The sequence below is a fragment of the Anser brachyrhynchus genome, assembly GCF_964034855.1.
Source record: "Anser brachyrhynchus genome assembly, chromosome: 1".
Lineage (NCBI taxonomy): Eukaryota > Metazoa > Chordata > Aves > Anseriformes > Anatidae > Anser > Anser brachyrhynchus.
In genome coordinates this window covers 21600133-21625771 of record NC_137694.1, presented here as the reverse complement: position 1 = coordinate 21625771, position 25639 = coordinate 21600133, and the positions used below count along the sequence as shown (strand labels likewise).

At 37.8% G+C, this 25639-nt stretch overlaps 2 protein-coding genes across 14 annotated transcripts in view; one reads left to right on the top strand and one right to left on the bottom strand.

Moving 5' to 3' along the window:
- Positions 1-1734, bottom strand: part of MOV10L1 (Mov10 like RNA helicase 1) — a 40073-nt gene extending 38339 nt beyond the window's left edge. For all 4 annotated transcript variants that reach the window (XM_080574769.1, XM_080574767.1, XM_080574766.1 and 1 more), the window contains exon 1: positions 1578-1734. In XM_080574769.1, the coding sequence (XP_080430895.1) occupies positions 1578-1665 (88 nt within the window). In that variant the 5' untranslated portion in view covers positions 1666-1734. The remainder of the gene's footprint in view (positions 1-1577) is intronic.
- A 133-nt stretch (positions 1735-1867) lies between these two features.
- On the top strand, positions 1868-22504 carry MLC1 (modulator of VRAC current 1). 10 transcript variants are annotated; one of them, XM_080574958.1, is made up of 14 exons: positions 1868-3027; positions 5326-5479; positions 5919-6056; positions 6703-6886; positions 8793-8882; positions 10780-10833; positions 10931-11032; positions 14907-15008; positions 16082-16153; positions 16629-16745; positions 18517-18573; positions 19607-19729; positions 19817-19984; positions 21938-22504. In XM_080574958.1, the coding sequence occupies exons 4-14, from the start codon at positions 6707-6709 to the stop codon at positions 22010-22012; spliced, it is 1140 nt and encodes a 379-aa protein (XP_080431084.1). In that variant the 5' UTR covers positions 1868-3027; positions 5326-5479; positions 5919-6056; positions 6703-6706; the 3' UTR covers positions 22013-22504. The 10 variants fall into 10 exon arrangements, with proteins under 10 accessions (XP_080431084.1, XP_080431083.1, XP_080431086.1 ...); XM_080574957.1 differs by having other exon boundaries at positions 5326-5529; XM_080574956.1 differs by having other exon boundaries at positions 1870-3027; positions 6670-6886.
- Positions 22505-25639: the final 3135 nt, after the last annotated feature.

The following is a 25639-nucleotide window of genomic DNA, read 5'->3' as shown; positions in this document are numbered from 1 at the left end:
TTGCTTTCTGTTTACCTAAGTATGCAAGAAGTACTTTTTAGTAGTCTGAATAAAGCATCATTTGTTAAGACATGTTTGCATTTATCGTAGTTAATCTTGCAGTAAGCAAAGTGTCTATTTAAGTCACCAGAGTGCTCCTCCTTGTTAAGCCTCCCCATATACCTGGTCCAACACAAAACATTTAGTATTATCCTATAATCTAAACGTACTGCCAGTATGCATGAAAAATAAAAGATTCCTACAGCCACAAAGCACAAGGTTTTAAAATCTAAACACAATGCTTTGTTTAAAAGCCAATATCATTTTATGAAACATCTGTGAGGCTCCAGCCCTACAAGAAACACAGTCCTCCCTAGTTTGATGCACCTAGTTCATAAAGGTTGTAGCTTAGAAACAAGCATTTCTGGGGGAGCTTCTATAAAAATACTCAGAAAACTAGTTAATAGTAATATAGTACTTAAAAGAATTTCACAATTAGGTATCCATGTGAGAAACCAAGAGGCACTTTTGTCTAGCTCTAAATGTAGAACAAAAAATTAAAAGATTTTGTTTTAAAAATATTCCTTCTTGGTTGAGCCATTTACACTCACTTCTGGGTGTGTACTGCACAAAAATTGTAAGTAGGTTTCCATGTTGCGCAGTCCACTCCATCATACAACCTTCCTGTTGACTGTTGGTCGTCCCCCCCTCCCCCCCCCCCCAATAATACATGTTATAACCTTACTAAAAGCATCTTAACTGTACACCATTTTGAAGCCTCAAAGCATTGAGGTTATAGTATTTTTGGCAGTAGGATGCAGTGTACATCCTTCAAAAACTACTTACAAACGAAAAGGTTGAAATACATGTTCAGGTAGCTTTGTTTATTCATACATGTGGAATGATGCTTACCTTTCCTTGCTTACTTTTTAAACTTGCATTATGACTATTAGGTAAAGGAACATAGCAAAAATTGTACTTCTTAGATAAAAGATTTTATCCTCAGTCTTTATGTCCTCTTAGAGGAAGAATTGAAAGCTGAAGTTATTTTTCCAGTGACTTCAGGCCTTAAATTTATCCTTTAAAGGTATTAACACATTTTTTTTTTTTGCTGATGTTTGTGTTCTCTCAACAACCTACCTATCAACACCGTAAATTCTTCTAAATGCAATTTTAAGTGAGGAGCATTGGACATAACCCAGAAGTTGGACTCCATGATCCTAATGGGGCCCCTTCCAACTCAGGATATTCTATGATTCTATGATCTTCTCCACGTAAGAGCCCATTTGAAATGAGTTAAGAGACCTTACTTACAAACACGGTATTACAGAGGAAAGCCCTAAGCGCCAACTGGCACAACGCACCCTTCAGGCCTCGCTCCATGCTCTAACCAGCAACAGTGGTTAAAGAAATGAGGAGACACAGTGTGAAGCTGCTGCCAGGACGCTGCCAGGCGGTTAGGAGGCAACAAGCCGCTCCTGTTCCCGCTCTGCCTCCCTTCCCTGAGCAGCCCGGCCCCGACCCGGCCCCACTCACCCCCGCAACAGGCCCCGCACCCGGCCCCAGGAACCCTCAGCCCTGCAGGAACCCCTCTCTACCTGCGCCCGCCCGCCACACGTCGCCTCCCTCCTCGCCCTCTGCCCGCCTCCAGAAGAAGGCGAGCACCCTGGAGAGCAGCCCGAGCATCGCGCTCCGACCCACAGCGACAGCGACACCTCCACCTCAGCGCCACCTCAGCGCCACCTCAGCGCCCTCCCACCCCTCACGCACCCCCACCCCCCACGACGGCAGCCAATCACGCCGCTGGCTCGCGGTCACGTGGGACAGCCGCCGCCACGTGCCCGCGGGCCAGGAGGGGCCAGGGCAGGCCGGGGCGCCATTTTGTGGAGGGCGCTGTTGGCCGGGTTGGGGGTGAAGGGGGTGGGGCTTCGTTCCCTGGCCCTTAGAGATAATAAAGTTGACGTGTTATAATAATAAAGTTGGTGTGTTATGGTATTAAAGTTAGTGTGTTGTGGAGTTACTATACAAATCTTCAAGCAGAGAGCGCGTGTATTCTGTTGGAGGCATCAGGGGATGCAGCCTGGATTTCTGGATTTCTGTAAATGAGGAGTTACCAGGCAAAACCATTGCCTGGCCTGGCCTGAGGGCTCCCATCAGTGCCCGTGTTTTCCCCTGGGAGTGTGGCATGGAACCCACTGACGCGACATGGAGAATGTGGGAGAGTACACACATGCAAATAACTACTGAGTTGTAGCATCAGCTGAAGCAAGTTTCAAAGCAATAGAGCAAGCAATAGAACATTATAAACTTGATGAACAGCAACAACAAGTTTTGTTTGTCTTCCTATCATTAATATAGGAGCTGCTGTGGCTCTAGAGGAAATAAACTTTGACTAACTGTTGCTTACCATTTCCATATTTGATATTTTTTACCAGCTCTCCTCACGCAACCTGCTTTAGGCATTTGGTGTAAGCCCCCTTTAAATTTTATTTAACAAATTGTGTTTCACAAAGCAGTTTCTGAGCTGGTGAGCTCAGCATCCTGGTAACGTCAGCGGGAAGAGCCGCACGGGGCTAGCGGAGGAGACAGTTCCAGGAGGTTTGGCAGAGCAGCCTACGCTTCTGTGGGAAACTGCTTTACGGCTGTTAGTTGGAGGAAGGTGGTGTAGTCTGTCATCAGATTCTGAGACTAGAGTAGCGGTTGTCTTCGGCAACCTTTTATTTTCTGCTCATATGGTTAGCTCGGCGTTATTTAGGCAGGGAAGGGCTAGGAATGCGACTGTTTGACGCTTTTACAGAGTTCTGTATGGTTCCTAGGCTGGAGGAAATTCAGGTTGCCAGTAATTACACACGGGTTCCTATGTCCTGCTCTGGAGTAACTGGGGAGATGCTTACTGGGAGGCAGGATGTGTGAGTATGAGTGTCTGTAGTCAGTGACCTCTTTAGAAGGAGATAAATGCCTGTCTGAAGATCCTGTTCCTGACATAGCTTATAAAAGCCTTCACAGGTTGTTTGTGCTGCTCAGGAATCTTACTGCAAGGTGGAAAAGGCAAGTATTTAATCTGGATGTCATTTTACATGTGAACATGATATGTTTGTTTACTACATCCATACAAATAAAAACATATAATATTTCAATAGCATAAATTGGATAGTATATGTACTATCTATGTGTATACAAACCGGTGTGAACTCTTCAGATGATGATTCATGTGAAAGACAGTAAAGAGTTTCCAAGGAAATGTGTGTTATACTGGGGGAGCAAGACATCCCTTTGAAGCTGTTGGGCCTATATTTTGTTCTTGGTTCTGTACATGTCCCCAGACATAAGCTGGGAAACCAAAGATTTTGAGGAATGGGCTCCAAAGAAACAAAATACTTCAAAGAGATGATTTTCAAAGACCTAAAAATACTACACAGGAAATACAGATAATAAACTAAAATAGTGTAATGAAATAACGTGTGAAAGATTGCATAGGTAACTATTATATATTCATATTATATGTTATGTATAATAGTGTTTATACTATATTATATATATATATTATGTATATTAGTTCCTTATGTATTATATATAGGAATCAGAAACTGAATCAGAAACATGAATACATGTGTGTGTGTGTATATAATAATATATATGTATGGAGCTAATAAAAACTCATCTGAAAAAGGAAGAGTTAGCATGATAAAAATAAATGTCACCAGAGCTATATATTTTTGCATTTACAAATGGGAACAAAGGCATGACCCTGGGTTCACAGGTAGGGAAACTGCCTCAGGTTAAAATGCTTTTTTGTTCTTTAGTAATATAAACCTATAAGTATAGCAAGTTTATGTACCTATTTATCACATTGTCCCTTGGCAGGTCAAATATAATCTTCAACCTAATTTTTCTCTTTTGTGGTTACTGTGGGGGATGCTTGCATGGCACAGCCCTGGCAAATGATCCAGCATCTGCTACAGCTGCTTCAGGAGACTGAATCTGTTCAGTGGTCATTTCTAGCTGTTAAGTTCTTTGTAGCCTCTCACAATTTGATTTGTCATCTCGCGCTATCTTTTAACCTAACTTAGAATAAACATGCTTAATTCGTAAACCCTTTTCAGAAGCCTGTAACGTTCTGCTGGCATTGTTGTATTTTCTGCAGTCTTTTTGTAGGTTTCCTGTGCACCTGTTAGAATTAGTAGGAACCTCTTCATCTAGCTCCCTTTGTACAGCACCTAGCATTACAAGGTGACTTGGGCTCTGACTACCATATCTTGCCTTGTGCCTTTTGTGCATATATAAAAATGACCCAAGACTTTGAATGGAGTCAGAAACATGAAATTAAGGGAAGTTAAAATAAGATCCCCAGAAAAAGGTTTTGAGTAGAAACTGAAGGGTGAAGGTTTGGTGTTTTTTTGTTGACGCTGATGAAAAATGCAGAGAGTACCATAATCGCATACTGAGCCTCTCTGCAAAAGCAAGCCAGCAGATACGGAAAATGCAGAGGAAAGGGGGAAGAAGGAATCTCACTGTAACCTGAGGAAATGCTGTAGTGCCATGCTTGAGCGAGGGGGTTTTCAGGTTCCATACTGGCTGGAAAACTTGGAATTGTGAACAGAGATTCCTGGTGTTGTTGATCCCTGCTCCGTTCAGTGACATGGGATATTACAAATTCATTTTTACTGAAAGATATTAGATGAAATAAATATCTGAATATCTCACCAGCTTTGCGTATTTAAATAAAAAATCAACAAACACCTCCCTGAACTGACACGAATGGTCAAAAGGAATAAAATATGATCCTGTTTTATATCTGTGGTAATTAATCTTAGGGCAAACCCCTATTATTAGTACCTAACAGTCATTGAAAATGATGTGAAGTAAGCACTATCCATTTTCCATTAAAACATAGTCTTTGAGAGGATACAGAGAATGGAAGTATTTGCATAGTGTCTTCTGTGAGCAGAGGAACAGGACTTAATTGCTTAAGACAGTTTTGCTAGCCTACAGTTTCTTTTTTTTTTTGCCCTTTTCTAGCACAGTTTACTGCTTTGTATAGTGCATGATTAATTTCCAAGTTTCAGCCTATTCCAACTGTAACATTTGATATTTTTTCAGTATTGGCTGGCATTTTGAGAAGAACAAAATCTACAGTCAGTACAAATTGAAAAGTAGTGCTGTTCTAAAGGTTTTTTTTAGCATACTTTAAAAGGTGATGCTCTTCAGAGTCCTGAAAATCTAATTGTGGCTTGGGCACAACAGTGTTTAAAGTGTACACAAAAGACCCTGTCATTGCAGTAGTTGTCAAGGTGCCAGCATTTTCAAGATAAAAGCATTCTTTCTCTTTTTTTATTGCCTAATAAGCAAGAGGACTGGATCCAATGTACGCTGGCTGATGCATGTCACTGCTGCCTGCTAGATTTTAAGTACGTTGTGTAGCCATCACGGTGCTCTGTAAGTGTGAACGTCAGCACGATTCCAGTGTGCAGGCTTTATCTGAACACTCTAGAAAACTAAGGTTAGTAGAAAAAGCTAAAGAAGAGTTCTACAGTGAAGGTAAGATTCTCGGTAAGTTTCAAACTTTTAACTTCCCAACTTGTTGGGATACTTGAATTTCTAACTGTAGGGTGTTCTGAAAGAATACTGTGTTCTGAGTAGCTTTTGCTCTTTTGAAACAAGAACCAGATTGTTGAATATCATTATCACTGGCTATGATAATAAATACAACTGGTAAACTATGAAGAAGGTTTTATTTAAGATGCCAAGTAAGGGGTAGTACTTGATTAAAAAAGATATTTGAAACTTTTTCCATTTGTTTGTCTGATTTGGAAGCAGATCTGTATATGCGTAGTACGGTCATTTTCTAGTGTATTCTGTTAATTAAAATTCAGGAGGCATTTTCCTGTTCCCTGGCCTAACCGAAGTTTTTGCTGTGCTTTTGTTCCCCATCTGAATAGATGTTGTTGAAAGCCAAAGTGTAAGGGAGAACTTTTCAAAGACGGCATGACTCACTGAGTGGTGAGAAGATCACAAAGTGTACAGGCAGCTGTGTTCACAAGGCTCTTTTAAACTGACAGTTAACTTTTCAGTCAAAGGTAAGCACGAAGGTTTTTAACGGTTGAAAAATGTGCAGGAACTTTAACGCAAGGTACTCAAGGTATTTGTACAGATTGGCAGGCAGAGGGATGAACAGAAAAGGGCAAAGTGAACAAGCAAAATGGTTGATACTTGATAAGACAGAAATAGTTTGCTGTAGCTGAGTTACTGTGATTATATGAGTTCATCGGAGTCATAGTGATGTCTCTCATTTTAGATGCCCAATAAATTTTACAATCAAATGTTAACATCCAAGCATGTTTAAAAATCTTTTTCTGTCCTACATTTTTTTTAAGGGAGGGGGGAATACTTTGATTATAGAGTTACTTCCAAAGATATTTTTTAGATCTTACAATAAAAGTCTGTTGAGCTGTCATAGGTGCACAAACTTTCATTTTGTTGGTATTTATATTGTATTATTATGAACCATGGCTACAGGATGTAATTTAGTTACCGTGTGCAAGTAAGTTCTTTTAAACCTGCATATTTCAATGCAGCTTAGTACTAGTACTACTTTTTAATTTTATCTTAAATAGACAAAAATAATAGTTGAGCACTGATCTGAATATGTGAAGAAACTAAGTTATATTTTTGGTCTTTCTTCATCATTAGCATTGCCATTATTATTTAATTGCTTTTGCGAAGTGTTATGACCAGGGAAGAAGGTTACAGAGAAGAATTTAGCTATGACAGAATGCCGACTTTGGAGCGGGGAAAGCAAGAGAATGGAAATTATGTACCAGATATCAAATCCAGTGACCTTCAGCTATCAAAGAGGCTGCATCCTTGCTTTATTTATAGAACATGGATCTTTTCTTTACTGATGGGTGTAAGTACTTTGTATATAGAAAATTTAAAAGTGTAAGGGAGGTCTTAGTACCCTGGAATCTATCTTCTTTTGGATCATTAGAGGAGTCACAATTTCATCACTGGTGGTATTGAATATAAACAGTTGTACAGAAAGCAACATATTTTGCAAATTTATAGTGTAACTCTTAGTGTAACTAATGTTGTTCTTTGTATCATTTTGCACTAATTAAATATGCTATACAAAGGCTGTCTTTAATATTAAACAGAGTGATTGTGGTGGTTTTAACCAATTTTGTGGTGGTTTTAATCAATCTATCTGTATGTATTAGCAATGCCTTTTTGTCAAGTATCCTGGTCATATGTGTTATTTTAAGATAAAGTACTTAGCATGACAGCATTTTGGCATTAAAAATGTATATGATATTTAATTGCCGAGTTCTGCTGTTTTCAATGGTCATGGAGTTATTTGATGTAATTTTCATGTAGTGAGTGACATACTTCTGTTCCTTACATGAACATCATAGTGGTTTGAATTTTTGTGTCACTGCTCTAGAGTCACCGGACACTGATCTTTTCCATGCATCATGTTACTCCATGTTCTGAGCCAAGATAATTAAAGTTCATTATAGCAATTACAATTATGTCATTTTTTTTTCTTTTTCTGTCATCTGGTGTGTTTTGAAGAATAATTTTTGTAAGATCTAATATGTTTCACTGTTAATACAGTAATTACTTATTTCTGCACAGTGAATAAAAGTAGTGCCTCATTTTCGAGGAAACAGCTGAACATTTTTCCATCCTGACAATCTGTGAAACTTGGGTTTCCTTTCAGATGTACTGTTACACAAAAAGAAAGAGCAAATTAAGAGCTGGCTTTCTTTGCATTAAAATTTCTCAGTATCTGTATGCTAAGCAACAGAAGCATTTCCTTCCATGGCGAAAAGGACCATGTTCAGGGCAGCAGTTGCAATGTATATATAGATTGACATCAAGGTGGCTGAGGGTATAGGCTGTTCTTGTGCAGAACAATTCAGTATGCTTCAAGCACAATTTCAAGTTGTGTTCTATAAATACTGTTCTTCCAGTGTGCCATAATTCTGTGTGAGTGTGTGCTCATACACACATATGCTATCCTTATTTTCTCTGATCTGTCTTTTGATGAGGACTTTTTAAAGAACCCCCAAGAACTTTGCGACATGAACAAAATATCCAAACAAGAAAGAAGAGCCATTCTGTCTCATCTTTCCCAACCCCTTTGAAGAAATGTATACTCAAAGGAAAACAAACAAACAACAACAACAAACAAGCAAAAAGAATAAATCATTTAATGCTGGAAGTTTAACTCAGATATAATTATGGAATAAATATTCTATTTATTGTTTATAATAAATATTCTATTTATTATTTGGTTGGCAAGGGAACAGCAGGAGTTGAGCATTTATGGTTATGCCACTAGATGAAGGTGGTAAGGGAGTCTGGAGGGAGACTAATATAGGTGGAAGGACCTTCATCAATATATCCTAATATTATTCCTGTTACTGTGTTCTCATTGGTAATTGCCTGGCTGCCCACATAAATCATGAATGTTGGTGGAGCCAAACAGGGAATGTAAAGTAGAGGCTTAGTTGAGTTTTCTGAAACATTTTTTTGTTGTCGAACCCTCTGCAATTACCTTTTGAGTGTATTTGCCAGCTCTGGACACAGTACTTGATTCAAACATGCTTGTATTGTTCAGTATTAGGTCTTGGTAAACAGCAAAATATATTTTTCAGAACTCAACATGCTTTGATATTTTCCTTCAAAATTACTAACACAAAGACTGCGTTATTACATGTACATCAGTAGCTCAATTTGAAAGGAATTCCTCACTTCTTTTTTACAAATAGTTTTATTTGTATTAATTTATATTATTTGTTGCTTTGCAGACTTGCCTCCTTATTACTTCTGGATTTTCACTGTATCTGGGAAATATTTTTCCATCTGAAATGGATTATTTACGTTGTGCAGCAGGTTCAGTAAGCATTCTTAATTATTTGCTGTGGCTGTTTGACAGCAAAATCAGTAAATACTTTGTGTGGATTTCGTTTCTTTTTATTTCATCTGTCTTTTTAATACTAACTTTCTTTATGGAATATACAATCTTATTTAACAGTTCATGAAGTGAGTTTTCTTCCCATGGGTAAGGGAGTAGCCATTTTCACAGTGATCTGTGCTACCATTTTTGTTAACCAGCTTACCATGGGCGGCCAGTAATTATCTGCATGAATGTTTTTTCTGTGCCTGATTTTAAGAAAATTTGCAGTGCTTTATATTTAGGGAATTTCTTGCCTGAATACTGTCAGAAGTGTTTCAGATTGTATTTCAAAGTATTATGTTTTTCGGCATATTTTGTGATAATATCCAAATCATATTTGTCTTACTTATGTATTTATATATATGCTTAACCTACACTTTAGATCTTTGTGCATAAGATTAGTCTGATGTACTTGCTTTGTTCATGGCAGGATTCTGTTCCACCATTGCTTTTTTGGCAACTTGACCTGTGGATTTGTTTTAAGTTAGATGTACGGCTGATGCTTTATTTTAAACAAGTCCCAGGAGTTGCTCCGTGAATGAGTTGTCACTTAGGTTTCTGCTAGAGGTGTTAGAATAAAGCAGAAGCAGTTTTTGAAGTTAATGACTTCACTTGTCTGTTATGCTCTGCAACACTAATGTGGTTACTGAGTTACTGTAGTTACCTTTCTCTGCCCCAAATTTTGTCTCTTTAAACCTTGTATTTATTGAGAATTTCCAGAGATAATGGAGGCAATGCAGTTGGAAGAGCCTAGAGAGCTGTATAGCTCTATAAATGACCACTGACTCGTTTAGGAAGAGCAGCTTTGCTCTCTAGACCTTATTGGCTATCTTGACCAGGAGTAGAACTCAGTCACCTAAACATCATCAAGTGATGTTCTTGAGACTCAGGGGCATCCAGGACTGAAATGTATCTTTTCATGAGGTTAAATAGAGGTTGGTTAGATGTTAAGGAAGTGCTGCCAAAAATTTTAAATGTTCTTGTTAATCTGTTTGTAGTGGTTCCATTGTTAACCATCGCTGCTCAGATGTGTGAAAAGATAATTAGTGAAGAAATGCAGTGTTTGTTACACAATTAATCATTTAACATGGAAATCTTTTCAATAATTTTGGTTTAGTATATTTTTATTTTGCTTATAAATATGTTGCTAACATTACATATTTGTGGAAAATAGAGTTGGATCTGTAATAGTAACATATCAATTGTGATGCAGAGCAGCTAGAGGTTAGAGAAATTACTTTGTGAAACTTCTCCCTTATGTGGGATTTTTCCATCTAGCTCTGCCATTATGCAGTGAAAGTTTCCTAGTGAGAGTAACCTGGAGGTCCTAGGCACTGTTCTTAAAATGCAATATGACTCAGCAGATCAGTTTTTATAAAGTTCTTTGGAACTGTGTGGTTGAGATGGGCCAAATTCTAGTTTCAACAACCATGGCACTCTCTTTTTAAAAGAATGTGGAGGCCAAGTCTAGGAGTAGCTGTGTTTTTCTTTTCCTGTTTAAGGATCTCATGCCTTCTAGAGTTAATTTGAACTAACAAAGGCGTGAAATGCCTCGTGAAAGACTTTCTTTCTTTCCTTTACTCATCACATTGTGCCAGGTAGCTAGTCAAAACTGAGGGGTATGGAAGGCTCTTTTAAACCTCTGGTAATCCTCAGATACCAAATGTAATTAATGAGCTCAGACAAGAGGGACAGTCTTTCCTCAGAGCTTCAGACCTTCTGTTTGTCCAATTATTAACTGTAATATTAAATCAGACCCAATAAAAACCATGTATAGAAAAGTATATAAAATTCTATGTGCAGAATATCCCACTAGTCTTCTCTCTTAATTTTCCCAGTGTATTCCTTCAGCAGTTGTGAGCTTTGCTATAGCAAGGAACAAAATTAATGTGGTAAGTATGAGATTTTTATTGGCAATTATATATATATATTTTTTTTTTCTCCTGTTGTTAAAATGAGAGAGAAACCCTTTCTGAAACTGTTTTACAGATACCCAATTTTCAGATTCTGTTTGTCTCTACATTTGCGGTTACAACAACATGTTTAATTTGGTTTGGATGCAAACTTGTCCTAAATCCATCAGCTATAAATGTAAGTTACCTAAACAATTACTAATTAATGCTACATTTATCCTTATTTAAAAAAAAAAAAAAAAGAAAAAAAAAAGTGGAGATAACATTTAACGACACTGTTCTCAATCTAGAGAGATCGTCTAAGCAGTAACTTTGCCTTTTGGAGTAAGAAAAGACCTGAAAATTGACATCGGATATAAAACCTTCTATGGATAAAAGATGCACAGTACAGCTAATTTACTGGAGATTAAAATAAAAATAACTTTCCTGTCTTGTATTTTAAGTTCAAAAGAATGAATTAGATGTTCAAAGGTGATCCAGTTTAATCAACTGACTGTTTACTTTTCTGTTAACTGTGGTAATTTGTATTTTTTTTAAATAGAGTAGGATCAGAAGAGAAAAAAGTGATTTAGTACCTCTGCTGTAGATAAGTCAATTTTCAGAGTTGAATTCTACTGACATGAGAGTGTGTCACAAAAGTGCAATTCTAGGACATTTCAGATTAAGTGTAATCCTTTCTTGGATCTTCTACAGTGTATAGTTTTGCTTCTGAGGTCACCAGGAAAGAAACTTTTGGTGAACATTTTTCCCATACATCATCAACAAAGAGAAGGCAGCTGTGAATGTTATTCGAAGCACATGTATTTCATGCTGGGAAAAGTTCTGTTTTGGAATCAAAACCTTTTAACACTTGTCTTTGGTAGGCTAAACCAAAAAGTAAAACTATACTTTTTTTTTTTTTTTTTGGCTATGGTAAAATGTTCTGAAACCTCTACACTATATAAGAATATGATGTGTAAGAATGAGTAATATAGCAGTAGGTGTTATTGTTACTTTTGATAAATATACTTTTGATAAATACTTACTCTTGATAAATGCTCTATCACAGAACAGCAGTGCTTGATACAACTGCGTCTTCATACAACTTCGTATGAAGGTCAATGACTGCTATCATTTGCTATTGTTCATTTCTTCTCCCAGCATTGTATCAGCTGTTGTGATAGTAATAGCTCAGCAAGAATAATAGCTCCCTATAATAATATAGGAGATCTAAATTGGTGTTACTAACAAAAGACTTCTTAACAGAAAAATAATACAGAGTTTGCTTTAGAGCTAGCTCTGCTATTTTAATAACATCTGGTTAGCTCCAGATTTCACAGATGTTGAACTTTTAAATTAATTGTGTTTGCTTCCCCGTAAAAAGCGTGGAATATTAGGTCAATACTTACAAACCTGCTTTTAAAATTAGTAACTAATTCCAGGTTCACATTTCTGTGCAGCTGGCCTCATTTTCAGGGACCAGGTACTGAGGTCAGTAAGAGCTGTGGAGATTTAACACCGGACAGCCAGATCACTGGAATTCAAGTGGTATCGGCTTTAGATATAGGAGATTTGTCCCTGTGATTGCTGGGATGTGTTCCTCTGGGTTCTGCGCGTAGACAGGTGTGTAGGCAGGATAACGGCCCTGTCAGCGGGGGCTGTGTCTGCCCAGGAAAGGTGGGCCCAGGGGACTCACCGTGCCCCACACCATTCACGCAAGCATGTTCAGTATGATTCAGTATTTCAGATGGCACCAGCAGCAGTAATACTGAGCCCCAAATGCTTGGCTGAGTAGCTTTCTGGGCGCCCTCTGCTGTCTGTATAGATGCCATTGCCACTGACAGAGGTGGAAGCTTAGAAGATGTGGGTGTATGGAGATGCTGGCGTGTAGCTGCTTGGTTTGGTTACCTAACCATAAGTGTGCGTCCCAGTTAGCTGTGGAGTGGCTCATCCTGCCTCGCGCCAGCTACTGACGCAGGAGGGCATCAGTCTCTTCTAGGTTCTCTGTCATTATTTGTCAGACCTGTGGAGATGGATTGAAACATCTGTAAGATATCTCAAATCATATTAAATGTATGTTTAAAAAAACTTTAGTGAAATGAAATCACTTACATTTTGAACTGAGTTCTATGCTTTACATATAAACCACATTTTTACTACCTGGTGCAGGTTCAGAGCAACTTGAATTAAGGTTGTGATGATCCACTATTTTCTACCCAGTTGCACTTGCATGTTCCTTAGTCATAGAAGGGGGTTACGGATGTAGCTTACACAGTTCTCTGTATCTGGAATGATAGTTATAGAGAGTTTTCTATCATACTTTGAAATCTAACATTGACTTTCCCATTGTTATAGATGGTTTGAAAAGGTATTTACTTCTAGCTTTAGCTGTATTTCTGTTTAAAAAATACAGATAGAATAACACCCAAACTTCAAAACTGTTGATATTTTTACTTTGGTCTAAGGACATTGAATTAATTTTGCAAATGGAATACTCTGATATTCTAGACACATCAGAAAAAATACTGGAAAGATAAAATTTAAATTTAAAAATTTATATTTTATTTACTGTTTTTCTTTGATTTCTGTTATTTTCTTATAGCTAACACTAAATGAGCTAGTGTGTCCATGTAGTTATGGTGCTTCTGGACCCAAATTCGTGTATCTACTTGGCACTGCACTGTATAACGTGGCCTTGCCAGCCCACGTCAGTACCAGTGCTATGTGTCAAAACAAATCTAAATCATGGGAATTTACAGGCTGGATTAAATTGTTCTGCAGGCCACATGTTTGACACCTCTCCTTTTGCCAAATAATGCCTTTATTCTTCATCTAGCACTTTTCCTAGAAGCTTACCACTATGATATTTATTGCTGTTTGTGGCTCTAGCACAACTGTACAGTCTGTTGTGTCCTGCAAGGAACACAGTTGTGGTTTTTTGAAAAGGATGAATTTCAGTACAAAAAAGCCTCACAAATCTGCCATGTATGATCTTTTTCAAAACAACAACAGAAAAGCAAGCAAACAAACAAACAAACCCAAAACCTACGCTGCAAGATGCATGTCAAAGGAGAATTTAGATTTGATCATCCCAGAAACAGGTCTGACATGAGGAAACAATATAGTTTATTGAACAACAGTTTGCTACAATTATATTGGTTCTGAATGGGGTTAGTTCTCCTTAAACTTTCGGTACTTTGCCCAATGGCCAGACCTAACCATCACATATTTTCTTGGGCTGCCACTGGAAAAACGTAGTGCTTCTGAAGACTTCCACAGGGAGATCTACAGTGCCTAACTTGCATGCCTCCAAAAAATGATCAATCAAACCCATGTAGAGCAGGTATTGTCTCACGAAAAGAGGTAGATAAGGATCCGAAGAGGACATTAAGTATTCCATTCACATATTCATGTCCTGAAGATGAACAATGGCAGGAGGAATGGCAGCATCCCCGTTTTTATACAATAACGTAATCTGTTAGACCTGCAGGAGTTGTAAAATCATGAAGAGTGTTCATCAGTGCTTTACTCGCATGAGGCAGAACACAGAGCTAGGACTCTTGGCCCAGTTCTTTGGAATGCGTTTTCATTCAGCACTGCGTGATTTGCTGTGTAGGGATTGGAAGCCTGTGGCCCTTCTTCTCTCCCAGTGGATTTCCTTAGCCCTTGGGCTGGTCAAACTCCCTCTTGTTTGTCTTCTTTCTGTTCCTATGACTGTTCATGATTTGCAGCAGTGTTCTGGTTTCACATGGGAGGTCCTGCAAAATGCAAGAGTACCTAGTAACATCCCCCATATATTAACACTGTCTTTTGGAAGACAATAATGCACTCTTCTTCAGGCAGATTATTTCCATAAGTGAAATAAACATCTTTCTCGGGTTAGGCATTCTAAGTATTATGTAGGCAACTAAGTGCTGTCCTAGAAATTCATCAAAAAAAAATAATAAAATTTTAAAAGGTACATAATTAATAGATACATCTAAATGTCAGAGAAAACAGACAGCTGGATCCCACCCCCTTGTTTACTTTTAATATGGAAGATATAACTCTTTTGTCTGGGATTCTACCGACAGATAAATTTCAACTTGATTCTGCTTATTCTGCTGGAAATCTTCATGGCAACTACCGTGATCATTTCAGCTAGATCTACTGAAGACTGCTGTATGCGAAAGAAAGTAGGTACCCTTAAAAATTGGAATTCATTGTATTTTGCTGTTTTTTCTAAGTAACCTAAAAGATATTAGATTTTTCCTATATTATGTATGTTGACAAGTTACTGGTGACTCTGGTGTATCATATCATATTTCATGGTAAAATAAGGTTTGAACATTTTAAAACTAGATTTAAACAGTAATTAAACGTACTGTACTAAACAGTGATAGCCTCTTTTATCTTTAAGAGTTCAGTGGACCCTCTGCAAAATGAACTACTGCAATTATGCAGCGTGGGGCTGTGTGAATATTTTATGAACAGGCATGGCAAACGTTTTATTCATATTTTGTAGAACAAAACTTCACGAAGTATGAAACATTAGAATACTGTGACTTGTATGTATGCAAGCAATGCCTTTTTGATGCATGAAGTGGAGATGGTATCTGTCATGTACGCTGATTTGGTGGTGTCTGGACAATTAATATTGTCTTCAGGATTTCATAGAATCATTGAATGGCCTGGGTTGGAAGGGACCTCAAGGATCATCTGGTTCCAACCCCCAGTTTGGGGCTATAGATAAAATTGTCTTTGTTCATAATCGCTCTCCCAAATCACACCCTCTTTTCTACATTATTTCCTTTACCTAATAATGAAGCAAATGTGTGTGCTATGCCATTTTGTGTTCCAGTGGAAGCATTGCTTGCTAGACAAAGTCATGTTGTAAACTGTCCTCCTTCAGTTACTGTTTATCCATGTCCGCAAAATCTGAAAGATTCTGAAAGATTTCTGAAAATCTGAAAGAACTTTGGAAGGATCAGGAACAAAGTATGTATTTTGAAGGTGGAAAAGGGAGAGAAGATGAGCATATTTCACTGTTAAGCAGTGTAACAGCTAATGTGGAACTACCTCACTTGTTTTCAGTGGTCTGACACTGATGGTCTAACACTGGCAAACACTGCAGTGTGTCACTGGTGGTTCTGGTGGACCAACCAGACGTTGCCTACCATCTCTAGGATCTATAACAGATTCCACAGGATATTAGAATAAATGTATTGCTTTGCATGTTTTCTCAGTCATGATTTTTATTCCCCTCTAGAATACTGCATATGACAGTACCATTGTTACAAGCAATGTCAGCTTTCCTACTCGAATTCTGAAGTCATACTCAGTAAGTACTCGTTTTCTTTCATTAAATCAATTTGTTATTTCATTGTTGTAAGTGCTAAACTCCTTTAAAGTCAGAAACAGTTCAATGTAGGTAAGAACTGAAAGAACAGATTTAGAGTCAGAAATACCAGATACATCCTAAAATGCTTCCTTTTACAATATTGCAAGATAAATGGTAACTGTCCTGTACAATAGGAAAAAGACTACTTAATGACTTAAAGATAAGTATTGTGAACTGAACTGTTTAGTGGAGCTAATAAAATAGAGTATAAATATGTATAATGAAGCTTATCTTGTTTTCATTTAAGCCAGCAGGAGTTTTGCCATATTTTATATCTGCAAAACATTGACTTTTTGCATATCTAGTAGCACAAAAGCATTCTTTTTTTCTTCCAGTGTGTTCTTTTCTATATGCAGAAGGGAAATTTAGTGTTCAAATACACAGTTAATAATTTGTGTGCTCTACTTTGTTTTAGGTAATTGAGGTGATTATTGGGATTTCATCAGTATTTGGTGGCATAATTGCTTTGAATATGGATGTTCTAGTCTCAGGTCCATATCTTTCGGTAACATTCTTTTGGATCTTAGTTGCTGTAAGTAGAGCAAAATTGATGTACTCTTTTAAACAATGCCTTTGATTTTTCTTTTTTTCTCTCTACTAGAATGTTCTCATTATACTTAATATATTATGAAATGTGGTTGTTCTATTTTGATTTACAAGATGGAAGTGAGTAATAAAACAAGAGTATTGGAAGTGTTCTGTCAGACAGGTCCCAGTTTTTAGAATATTTCAGGCTGCAAAATATAAAATTGAGTATAATTTCAGTGTGATAGAATCCTTAGATCGTTACCTTTATCCCATCACCATTAATGGTCTTAAAAGCCTGAAACTGATTGGTAATCCTTGTAAGAAGTAATAGCCTGCACCTAGGAGCAGTGCATTCATAAAGCACTAAGGGCACGATCTGCCTTTAGTGAAGCCATGTTGTCTGGTGATTGGTGACAGCCAATACAGATTCACTAAGGGCAGATCATGCCCAAAAAATCTGGTGGCCTTCTATGACGGGGTTGTAGTATTGGTGGATCTGCAACTGACATTGTCTACCTGGGTTTGTGCAAAGCATTTGGGGTTCAACAAGGCCAAGTGCCAGGTCCTGCACCTGGGCCGGGGTGATCCCAAACACAAATGCAGGCTGAATTGAGAATGGATTGAGAGCAGCTCTGATGAGAAGGTCCTGGGGGTGTTGATGGATGAGAAGCTCAACATGAGCCGACAATGTGTGCTTGCAGCCCAGAAAGCCAACTGTATCCTGGGCTGCATCAAAAGAAGCATAGCCAGCAGGTCAAGGGAGGGGATTCTCCCCCTCTACTCTGCTCTCGTGAGACCCCACCTAAAGTACTGCATTCAGCTCTGGGGACCTCAGCACAAGAAGGACATGGACATATTAGAATGAGTCCAGAGGAGGGTCAAGAGGATGATTAGAGGGCTGGAGCACCTATCCTATGAAGACAGGCTGAAAGAGCTGGGGTTGTTCACCCTGGAGAAGAGAAGGCTTTCGGGGAGACCTTCTAGCAGCCTTCCAGTACCTAAAGGGGGCCTACAGGAAGGCTGGGGGGGGACTCTTTGTCAGGGAGTGCAATGAAAGGACAAGGGGGAGTGGTTTAAAAGTAAAAGAGGGGAGAATTAGATAAGCTTTTTGGAAGAAATTCTTTACTTTGAGGTTGATGAGGCACTGGAACAGGTTGCCCAGAGTAGCTGTGGATGCCCCATCCCTGGAAGTGTTCAAGGCCAGGCTGAATGGGGCTTTGAGCAACCTGGTCTGGTGGGAGGTGTCCCTGCCCATGGAACAGGAATTAGATGGTCTTCAAGGTCCTTTCTAACCCAAGCCATTCTATGATTCTATGATCCTGTGATAAAGGATGTTGTGCTACCCTGCTTGCAACAAACTGAAGAAGTTCAGAAAGATGACTGTGAACACTAGGTTTATATATGGCTTCTATGTCTGGAAAATTCCTCAGTATAAAGTGGGAAAAGATCATAAATAAGTTCTTCAGAATGCAGAACTCACAAAGTTCAGTGGGGTTCCTTAGCTTTTCATGCAGAAGCATCAAGCTTTGTGGGTAATATTTCAGTCTGTGTAGGTTTAATGCATGATACTCATTAAATGTAAGTTAAATGAATATTAGTTTTACCTCCATTTAAGTAATTGATTACCAATAATGTCATAAAAAGAATATGTGGTTCAGGAAATTCAGGATGTGATCTATAACAAGTGGGAATCACTATTGCACAGTTTGGATTGTGTAATTTTCCAGCAGGTAAATATTTATTTTTTATACTTTATTGCCTTGTGTTACATTTAGTGCTTTCCAAGTGCCATTGCAAGTCACGTGGCTGCTGAATATCCAAGTAAATGTCTGGTAAGTGAGTAAAATCCTTGGATTTTGTCATTAGAGTGTAGTAATACTCATTTGCCCACTTGTTTTTAGTTACTTTTACAAATACAACAGAAATTTATAGCAAGAGTGTAAGTTGATATTCCTGAAAAGAAATCCAGTAGCTCCCTTGGAGTCTTCCATCAATTCTAGGAAAGAATTCTACGGATTTTTTGTTTGTTTATTTTTGGTTTTGTACTGGTTCCTTGGGAATGGATATTGCTAAATGGAAAAGAAATACTTCATATTGTACAACCAGAACTGCCTTCATGGTCTTGAGCTGAGGTCCTTTCCATTATGTGCTGTGCTTTCTGAAAGAAGAAAATTAGGTGTGCAGTCTGTATTGGACTTAGAACCTATTTTAAACAACTTCTTGATCTGCATGACTAGCAACAAAAATAAAGAATGTTCAGTAGAGTGCATTTAATCCATGAGTGTCCCAGATGTGTAGTAAAGTCTGCTTAAAACATCTGCTTGAAGTTACAGTCATGCAGCCATACTTAAGTCAGTAATGATGCATGACCACAACTGAAGTCAGAATTTGATCCTGTAGGATGATACTTGAATGAAAACTAGGCTGCTATTGTATTGCAATAAAATTGCCTCAAAGCACTCAAATCTATTTGCATAGTTATTTTAGGTTGTAAGTCTGCAGTATATGCTGTTAATTCTCATTGTTTCATACAAACTGAAGAATAAATGATGCTTCTTTACTAGGTCTCTAAATATGCTATTGTTTCCCCTATCTGCATATGAAAGACACTTTTAAAATTAGACAAAAGACTCGTCACACATCTTAAATGGAAAATGAATTATAAAACAGCAGTGTTTTGGCTAGGAAAATTAATTTATTCAAAGCTTGCTTCTGTATCTCTGTACAATGTAAATGGCTGTGAAGATTTGTCTCGTGTAATTTTATGCACTTCTGTTATGCTTGCTTTAAGGAGATACAGCTAACAAACCAAAATCGTTATTTGTTTTTGTCCCTCTTTATCATTTATTGTCTTATTTTATTTAGGTTGAGGTTCTGATTGCCATTAGCAGTGTCACCTCTCCATTGTTGTTCACAGCTTCTGGATACTTATCCTTCAGTATCATGCAAGTTGTAGACATCTTTAAAAATTATCCACCTGCTGTTAAAGTATGTATTTTTATGCAGTTGGAAAATTAACATCTACCTAGTAAAGTAGCAACAAAAGAATGAAGATATCCATGTCTCTATTTTTAGCAATCTTATGATGTACTACTGTTGCTTCTGATGTTGATGCTGCTAATTCAGGCATGCCTTACTATTGGAACTGTAATACAGTGTGTAAATTACAAGACAAAAATGAAACTTCAAGATTTATCCTGGGCAGAGTCACAGGTTAAAAAACAAGAATACAGAACAACAGAGGTATGTATTTACACCAGTATAAAATTTAAAAATCTTTATTAAAAATGATATTTTTTGGTAAGGTTTTGTGTTTAGTTAACTCAGATCACAAGTGAAAGCTGCTGTGTAAAACTGTAAAGATGTGAATATAGTGGTGAATTCCAATGTAAATAGATAACATTTAGCTGGTCAAATGATAACTGTGGTATGACAGAATCATATTTGTGACAAGTCCTGTCACGAGAAAAACTATTGTAAGATTAAGGCCCTGTTCTGTTCCTATTTGTATTATGGGCTCCCAATTATGGACAAAGTCCATCACTGTACTAAAATAAAATGGTAGTCCTACTGCATATGACAATCCATAGTTGTTATTTATATATGTCAGCACAAATCTTTAGAAAAGATGATGCCTTGCATGACTGTGCTCTGATAATGGGATAGCCATCTATTAAGAAAGGAGTGGACTTAACCTTTAAAATGCAAACAGGAGTTTTGGACTATGGAATGACAGTAGTCAGTACAGTTGTACTGTGTAAGGTCTGCTGTAGGGGAGTGAATGTACTAAGCCAAGTTAGTTCTAAGTTCCCTAAACTGCAAACGGGAAGTGTTAGGAACGTGGAGCATAGGAACAACACTTGGCAAGCTGCATGAGTGGCTACACGTGCCGGTCAGTATGAAGTAGAGAGCAGAGAAGGGTGTATGGAATCCCAGTTCTTGCCATGTCCTAACTATACTACTGAAGTTGATGATGAAGGTCGGAATTGATAGCCTTTATTTCCCTCCTGCACTTACATGCTTAAGCTGTCCTTTCAGATACAGATTTAGTGAATACTTTCTTAGAGCATGGTGGTACCAGTATTACCGTTACCACTTTTCATACTGTATTTCAGGGCTAGAGTGCTTTTTCAGGGACTGGGGAAACCCAGCTTTTTTCAGTCTGCATAGATAAATTACATCCAGCTCCTACAGTGCCCAACACTATACAGCCTATACAGCACATTTAGCCCTGAGGCTTTCCTCATCTCTTCTCTACAGAGCAAAGCACTATATTCTTAAAGAACAGGGCAGAGTAAATCATCCAGTCAGCTGGGTGCTTGCTCTATGGCTGGTCCAGCATTGGAAAGGTTCATGTGCTGTATTCAGTCTCTACTCGAGAAGGAGCATCTGGAAAACAGCATCTAGAAACAGCACTGGATAGAAAGTGCTGGAAGCAGGGACTGAATTTCAGTAGAGCTATTTCACAGCTGGTAATGGAAAGTGCAAGCTGTGGAATTAAGTTCCCCTCAGGCTGCTGAAGGCTTTCAGTGTTGGTTGCTAATTGTTTGGATCTGTGATCTGAGAATTAAGTTCTGTATAAAAGATGGAGCATAGCAGCATTGCCACTGCTGTAAGTCACATTTTTGAACATAGGTGATGTCATGGCTGAACAGTTCTCTTCTGGGGATTATTTACATAAGTATGCCTTGTTTGTGAGTCACTGATCAATTAGGTGCAAGTCAAATGCTAAAAGGAGCAAATTTTTTCAGAAAAGCAACACTTTTTTGCATACCTTGTAGCATTTAAACACATGAATAATGTTACAGGTAAAGGTGTAGGTCTCTGGCTTTTCGCGAGTCTGTGTCCTTAAGCAAGACATTATTTTCCTTGCGTGTATGTAGATAAATCTTGCTTCAGTTGCACTGTGAGGGCTGGAGTTACGTGATTAAAACAGGAATTTGGCAAAGTTTCATTGGCCCAAATGTCTGAAGTATTATACAATTTACATTATTATATTTGCCTATTGTAAATGTATACCATACAATATACGAAGCTATGCAATTTGCAATGTGTATAATATTTTAATAGTTTATACTGTAAGCATTCATGTTTACATTCTCCCAGACTGTCTCAGATGTTTAATTGCTTAAACTTCAGTTTTTAACCAAAGCATTGTTTCATATTTCCATTTGTTTGAAATTTGTTTCCTTTTAGGTTTCCAATAATACCTTAAAGGATTTTGACAAAGACAAAGCTTGGAAAGCAGTTGTGGTGCAGATGGCTCAGTAGTTTGGATTCTGCAAATGGAGCCAAAACAGTACAATCCAATACAACAAATCAATTGTTTGAATTAAGGTTTAAAAACTTTTCAGTTTATAAACAGCAATATAGTTACGGTGGTAGGAGCCAAGGAGTAACACAGTAAATAATGTCTTTCTAATCATTGTGAAATATGTTGATAATAATTTTAATACATCTGTCTTTTGTGTTGGTATCTGTATCTTAGTCTTGCTTTAAAAGATACCATTGGAACAAAGGTAATCATTCATATCAATTTATGCTGATAGCAAAATAAAATATGACAATATACAGTAGGTTTCATATATGTGCAAGAGATTGTTATAACTGCAGTTATGCAATCTGTAACTGATAAAATGCTTTTGTAAAGTTATGTGTACAAGTTATAATTGTTTTTTGCTTATACTTCACTTTTGTAGGAGTTGTAAAGTTCTTTTGCATCTCATTGCTTTTATATAAATAAAAGTCTTTATTATGTGGAAACTCAAGAATGTGGATTGACATTCTAACTGTAGAGGTGAAAATAGAGTATTTGCTCCCATTAAGCTGCAGTTTCTGAACTGTTAAGGGAGGAAGGGACTTTTTCGGAGTTTTCAAGCACAAAATCCACTAGTTAAAATGAAAAAAATAACAACAAACAGAAACAATCAGCCAAATAACTGGAGCTACTACTGATAGGAAAAGATTTTTTTTTTTTCACACATGAAGATGTCTTTTTAAGTATGTTACTTTGCATTTATTTTCCTTACTCATTTTAAACATAAAGAATGTAGTTGCTCTTTAACAAGCGATATTCTCCATTCCGTTCACCTTTTCCTCCTACCTGAATTGTATGTATACCTGGGTAGATATTGGAGAATATAAGAATTTCCATGGTGATAGATGTTTTTTGATTTAATTGGGGATAGCTGATGAATGGTAGTGGTGGTTTTTTTTTTTTTGTATTTTTTTTCTGTTTGTTTTTGAAACACTCTAGGCTTTGAAGTTCATTCTTTTTTAATTTGAAACCAAATAATTTGTTCAGAACCTGGTGCAAAGCTCACCTTTTTGCTTTTGGGGAGGGGAAATATAGTTAAAAGAAGGTATGTATGGGTGAGGGGTGGAGCCCTTCAGGTTCGCTGGGATGTTTTCATTTGGTTTTGGGAATGCTGACAACAATTACAGCATTTTTATACACAGAGATTACTCTTGCCAAATCTCATGTATTTGTTTACTGGTGGTATTTGTGTGAACATTCTATCAACACCACAAATAGATAATACTTTCCCTGCTACAATCTTACAATTTTTATAAATACAAAAAAGTATTTATTTGATTGTACAGTATTTCTTTGAAAGTCACAAAGAAATAGTGACAGTTCCACCTACAAATAAACTTCAAACAACTTTTTAAATCTCACACATGGATTAAAGACTAGACAAAGACGGTGGTGTAAAAGTTCTTCATGAATCACTCTAGAGTGAAAGGATTGAGAGTCACATGTAGAATAGTTCGAATGTATCTCAACCGTTTGCTTTCCCTTATGTGGTAATGCCTTCATTAAACTGAATCTGTATCTTCAAGAGGTTATCATTTTTATCAAATGATGATTGGCTTTGGTTATGCAGAAGGTAAGATCATACTTCTATCACCAAACTCAGCTGGAAAAGAAATTAGCAGGAAGTGACACATTCTTAGGGAATTTCCTTTCCACAAAACGCATCTACTTACAAGGCAAGGCACTGAGCGTCTTTAATCTCCTTTTGAGTCCAATGATTTGAGATGCTCTCTTCCAAACAGTCAGAACTGAGTAATCTGCTGCTGATCTTCATTTTGCTGTCAGGAGTGCTCAGGAAGAACCTAATGACAGTGTAATAGGTGCTATTTACCTTTCTTTTGGGAAACTGAAGAGTTTTAACAGGTGAAGAAAACAGCATTCATCAAAAAGAAAAAGGAAAACTAAATGGGCTGTGGATATCGCTCTGGAAGTCAAATTTTCTTATCCCATGCAAGAACGAGAATCGTGGAGACTTTTAAACCATAACCAATGTAGGGTTGGCAGCTGACATGAAGAGCTTCTCGTAGGCAGACAGAGCTTCACTGTAAAACCTCACTCTGTGGGTAAATGCTTTTGTAATTCAAAGCAACACCCTCCCTGTGGCCCCTGCTATCCCCAGCCAAAGGATTTGTGCGTTGGTGTTCACCACAGAGCAAATCTCGTTGCTTATGGAGTAAATTAGGGTGTGCTGGTAGATCTGCCTCCGTGGCCCATCTGGGAAGCCGATGGCGAGCTGTGGATCCACCTGCCCAAGGAGCAGCCCGTGGAAGGTCACAGAGACAGCAGCCAGGTGGGTGCAGGAGGTGCTAGGTGTGGGAAGCCCCCCAGCCCTGCCAGCTGGGGCAGGACAAGTGGGCTGGGGGCTATGAGCTTTTATATGTGCGTGGATAGTTTTGAGTTGGTATGAGTTATTTAGATCTTTCATACTGTTCGTCTGCAGCAGCTGGAAGTGGAGAATTTTACGAGATACCCCAGCGCTGAAGGGAATTGTCTCCTCTGGCCTCTTCCCTTGTACTCACAGTGACTGGTATTCGATTAAACTGGCAGAAAATTATCTATTAAAAAAAACGAATAGTTTTCTGCTGATCTAGTTAGCATTCTTAGGACACTGAAAACTTATAGTGGCCCTTTTTTAGGTGTTAGATATGACTTCACTGGAGGTAGATCAGCAGAATATTTGTTTTGTTTTAGTGCTTTCCTTCTCCCTTCCCACCACATTCCTTATCTATGGTTTGCTTTAGTCACATGCCCCAGTTCCTGTTCCACAGGAACGTCCCCCATTTGGAACTTCCCCTGTTCCAAAAAGCACGGTTGTACCTGATCCATACCAGGAACTACAGCTTTTGACTGACCATGTAATCAGTTGGTTTCTTAGTTGGTGACTATTAATGCAGTTAATTTCTCAAGTAAAAAATTGCATGGTTTCTGATCTGGCTTTTGTGTTTCTGAAAAGAATCCATCAGATCAAAATAATAAAATCTAAATTAGTTTCAGAAACCGGAGTAGTCAGGCTTCCCTGGCAACTGATTTGCTTTTATAATAATTTCCTGTTTTTTCAAATGTTAGAAGTACTTTTTGTTTGTTACAGAGTGGGAAGTCCCTCAGGGAGAAACTGACAGTCTGAAGAAAATACGAGCATCGTTCATTTTATGACTAACTGTACTTTAGGTAAAGTATCTTTGAAAGATGAATTTTGGATTTTTTTTTCCCCTTTTATAACCTGTGTAATACCAATATGAGGTGTTTCACAGTAAACTTTCTCTACCCCTAAATTTATAGGTAAAAGAACCAAGGAGTGAAGTAACAATGCTAGAGCTGAGCGTGTCATGATGAATCAGATTTATGCAGAAGTAATGAACAAACAAATTAAGGTGAAAACAGTTTGTATTAGCCAATTAATTTCTAATCGGTATTTTGTTAATTTCAAACTATGAACATCAAATACAATCAAAATTTGCTTTTCATACTTCCCTTTTCAAGGCAGGAGAGGTGTCTCAGTATAAAATATCCTGGTGTGATGCTTACTGGAGCTTTCCCTGGAGTATTTTTTTAACATTTTTTTCTGAATTAACTTTTCTGTT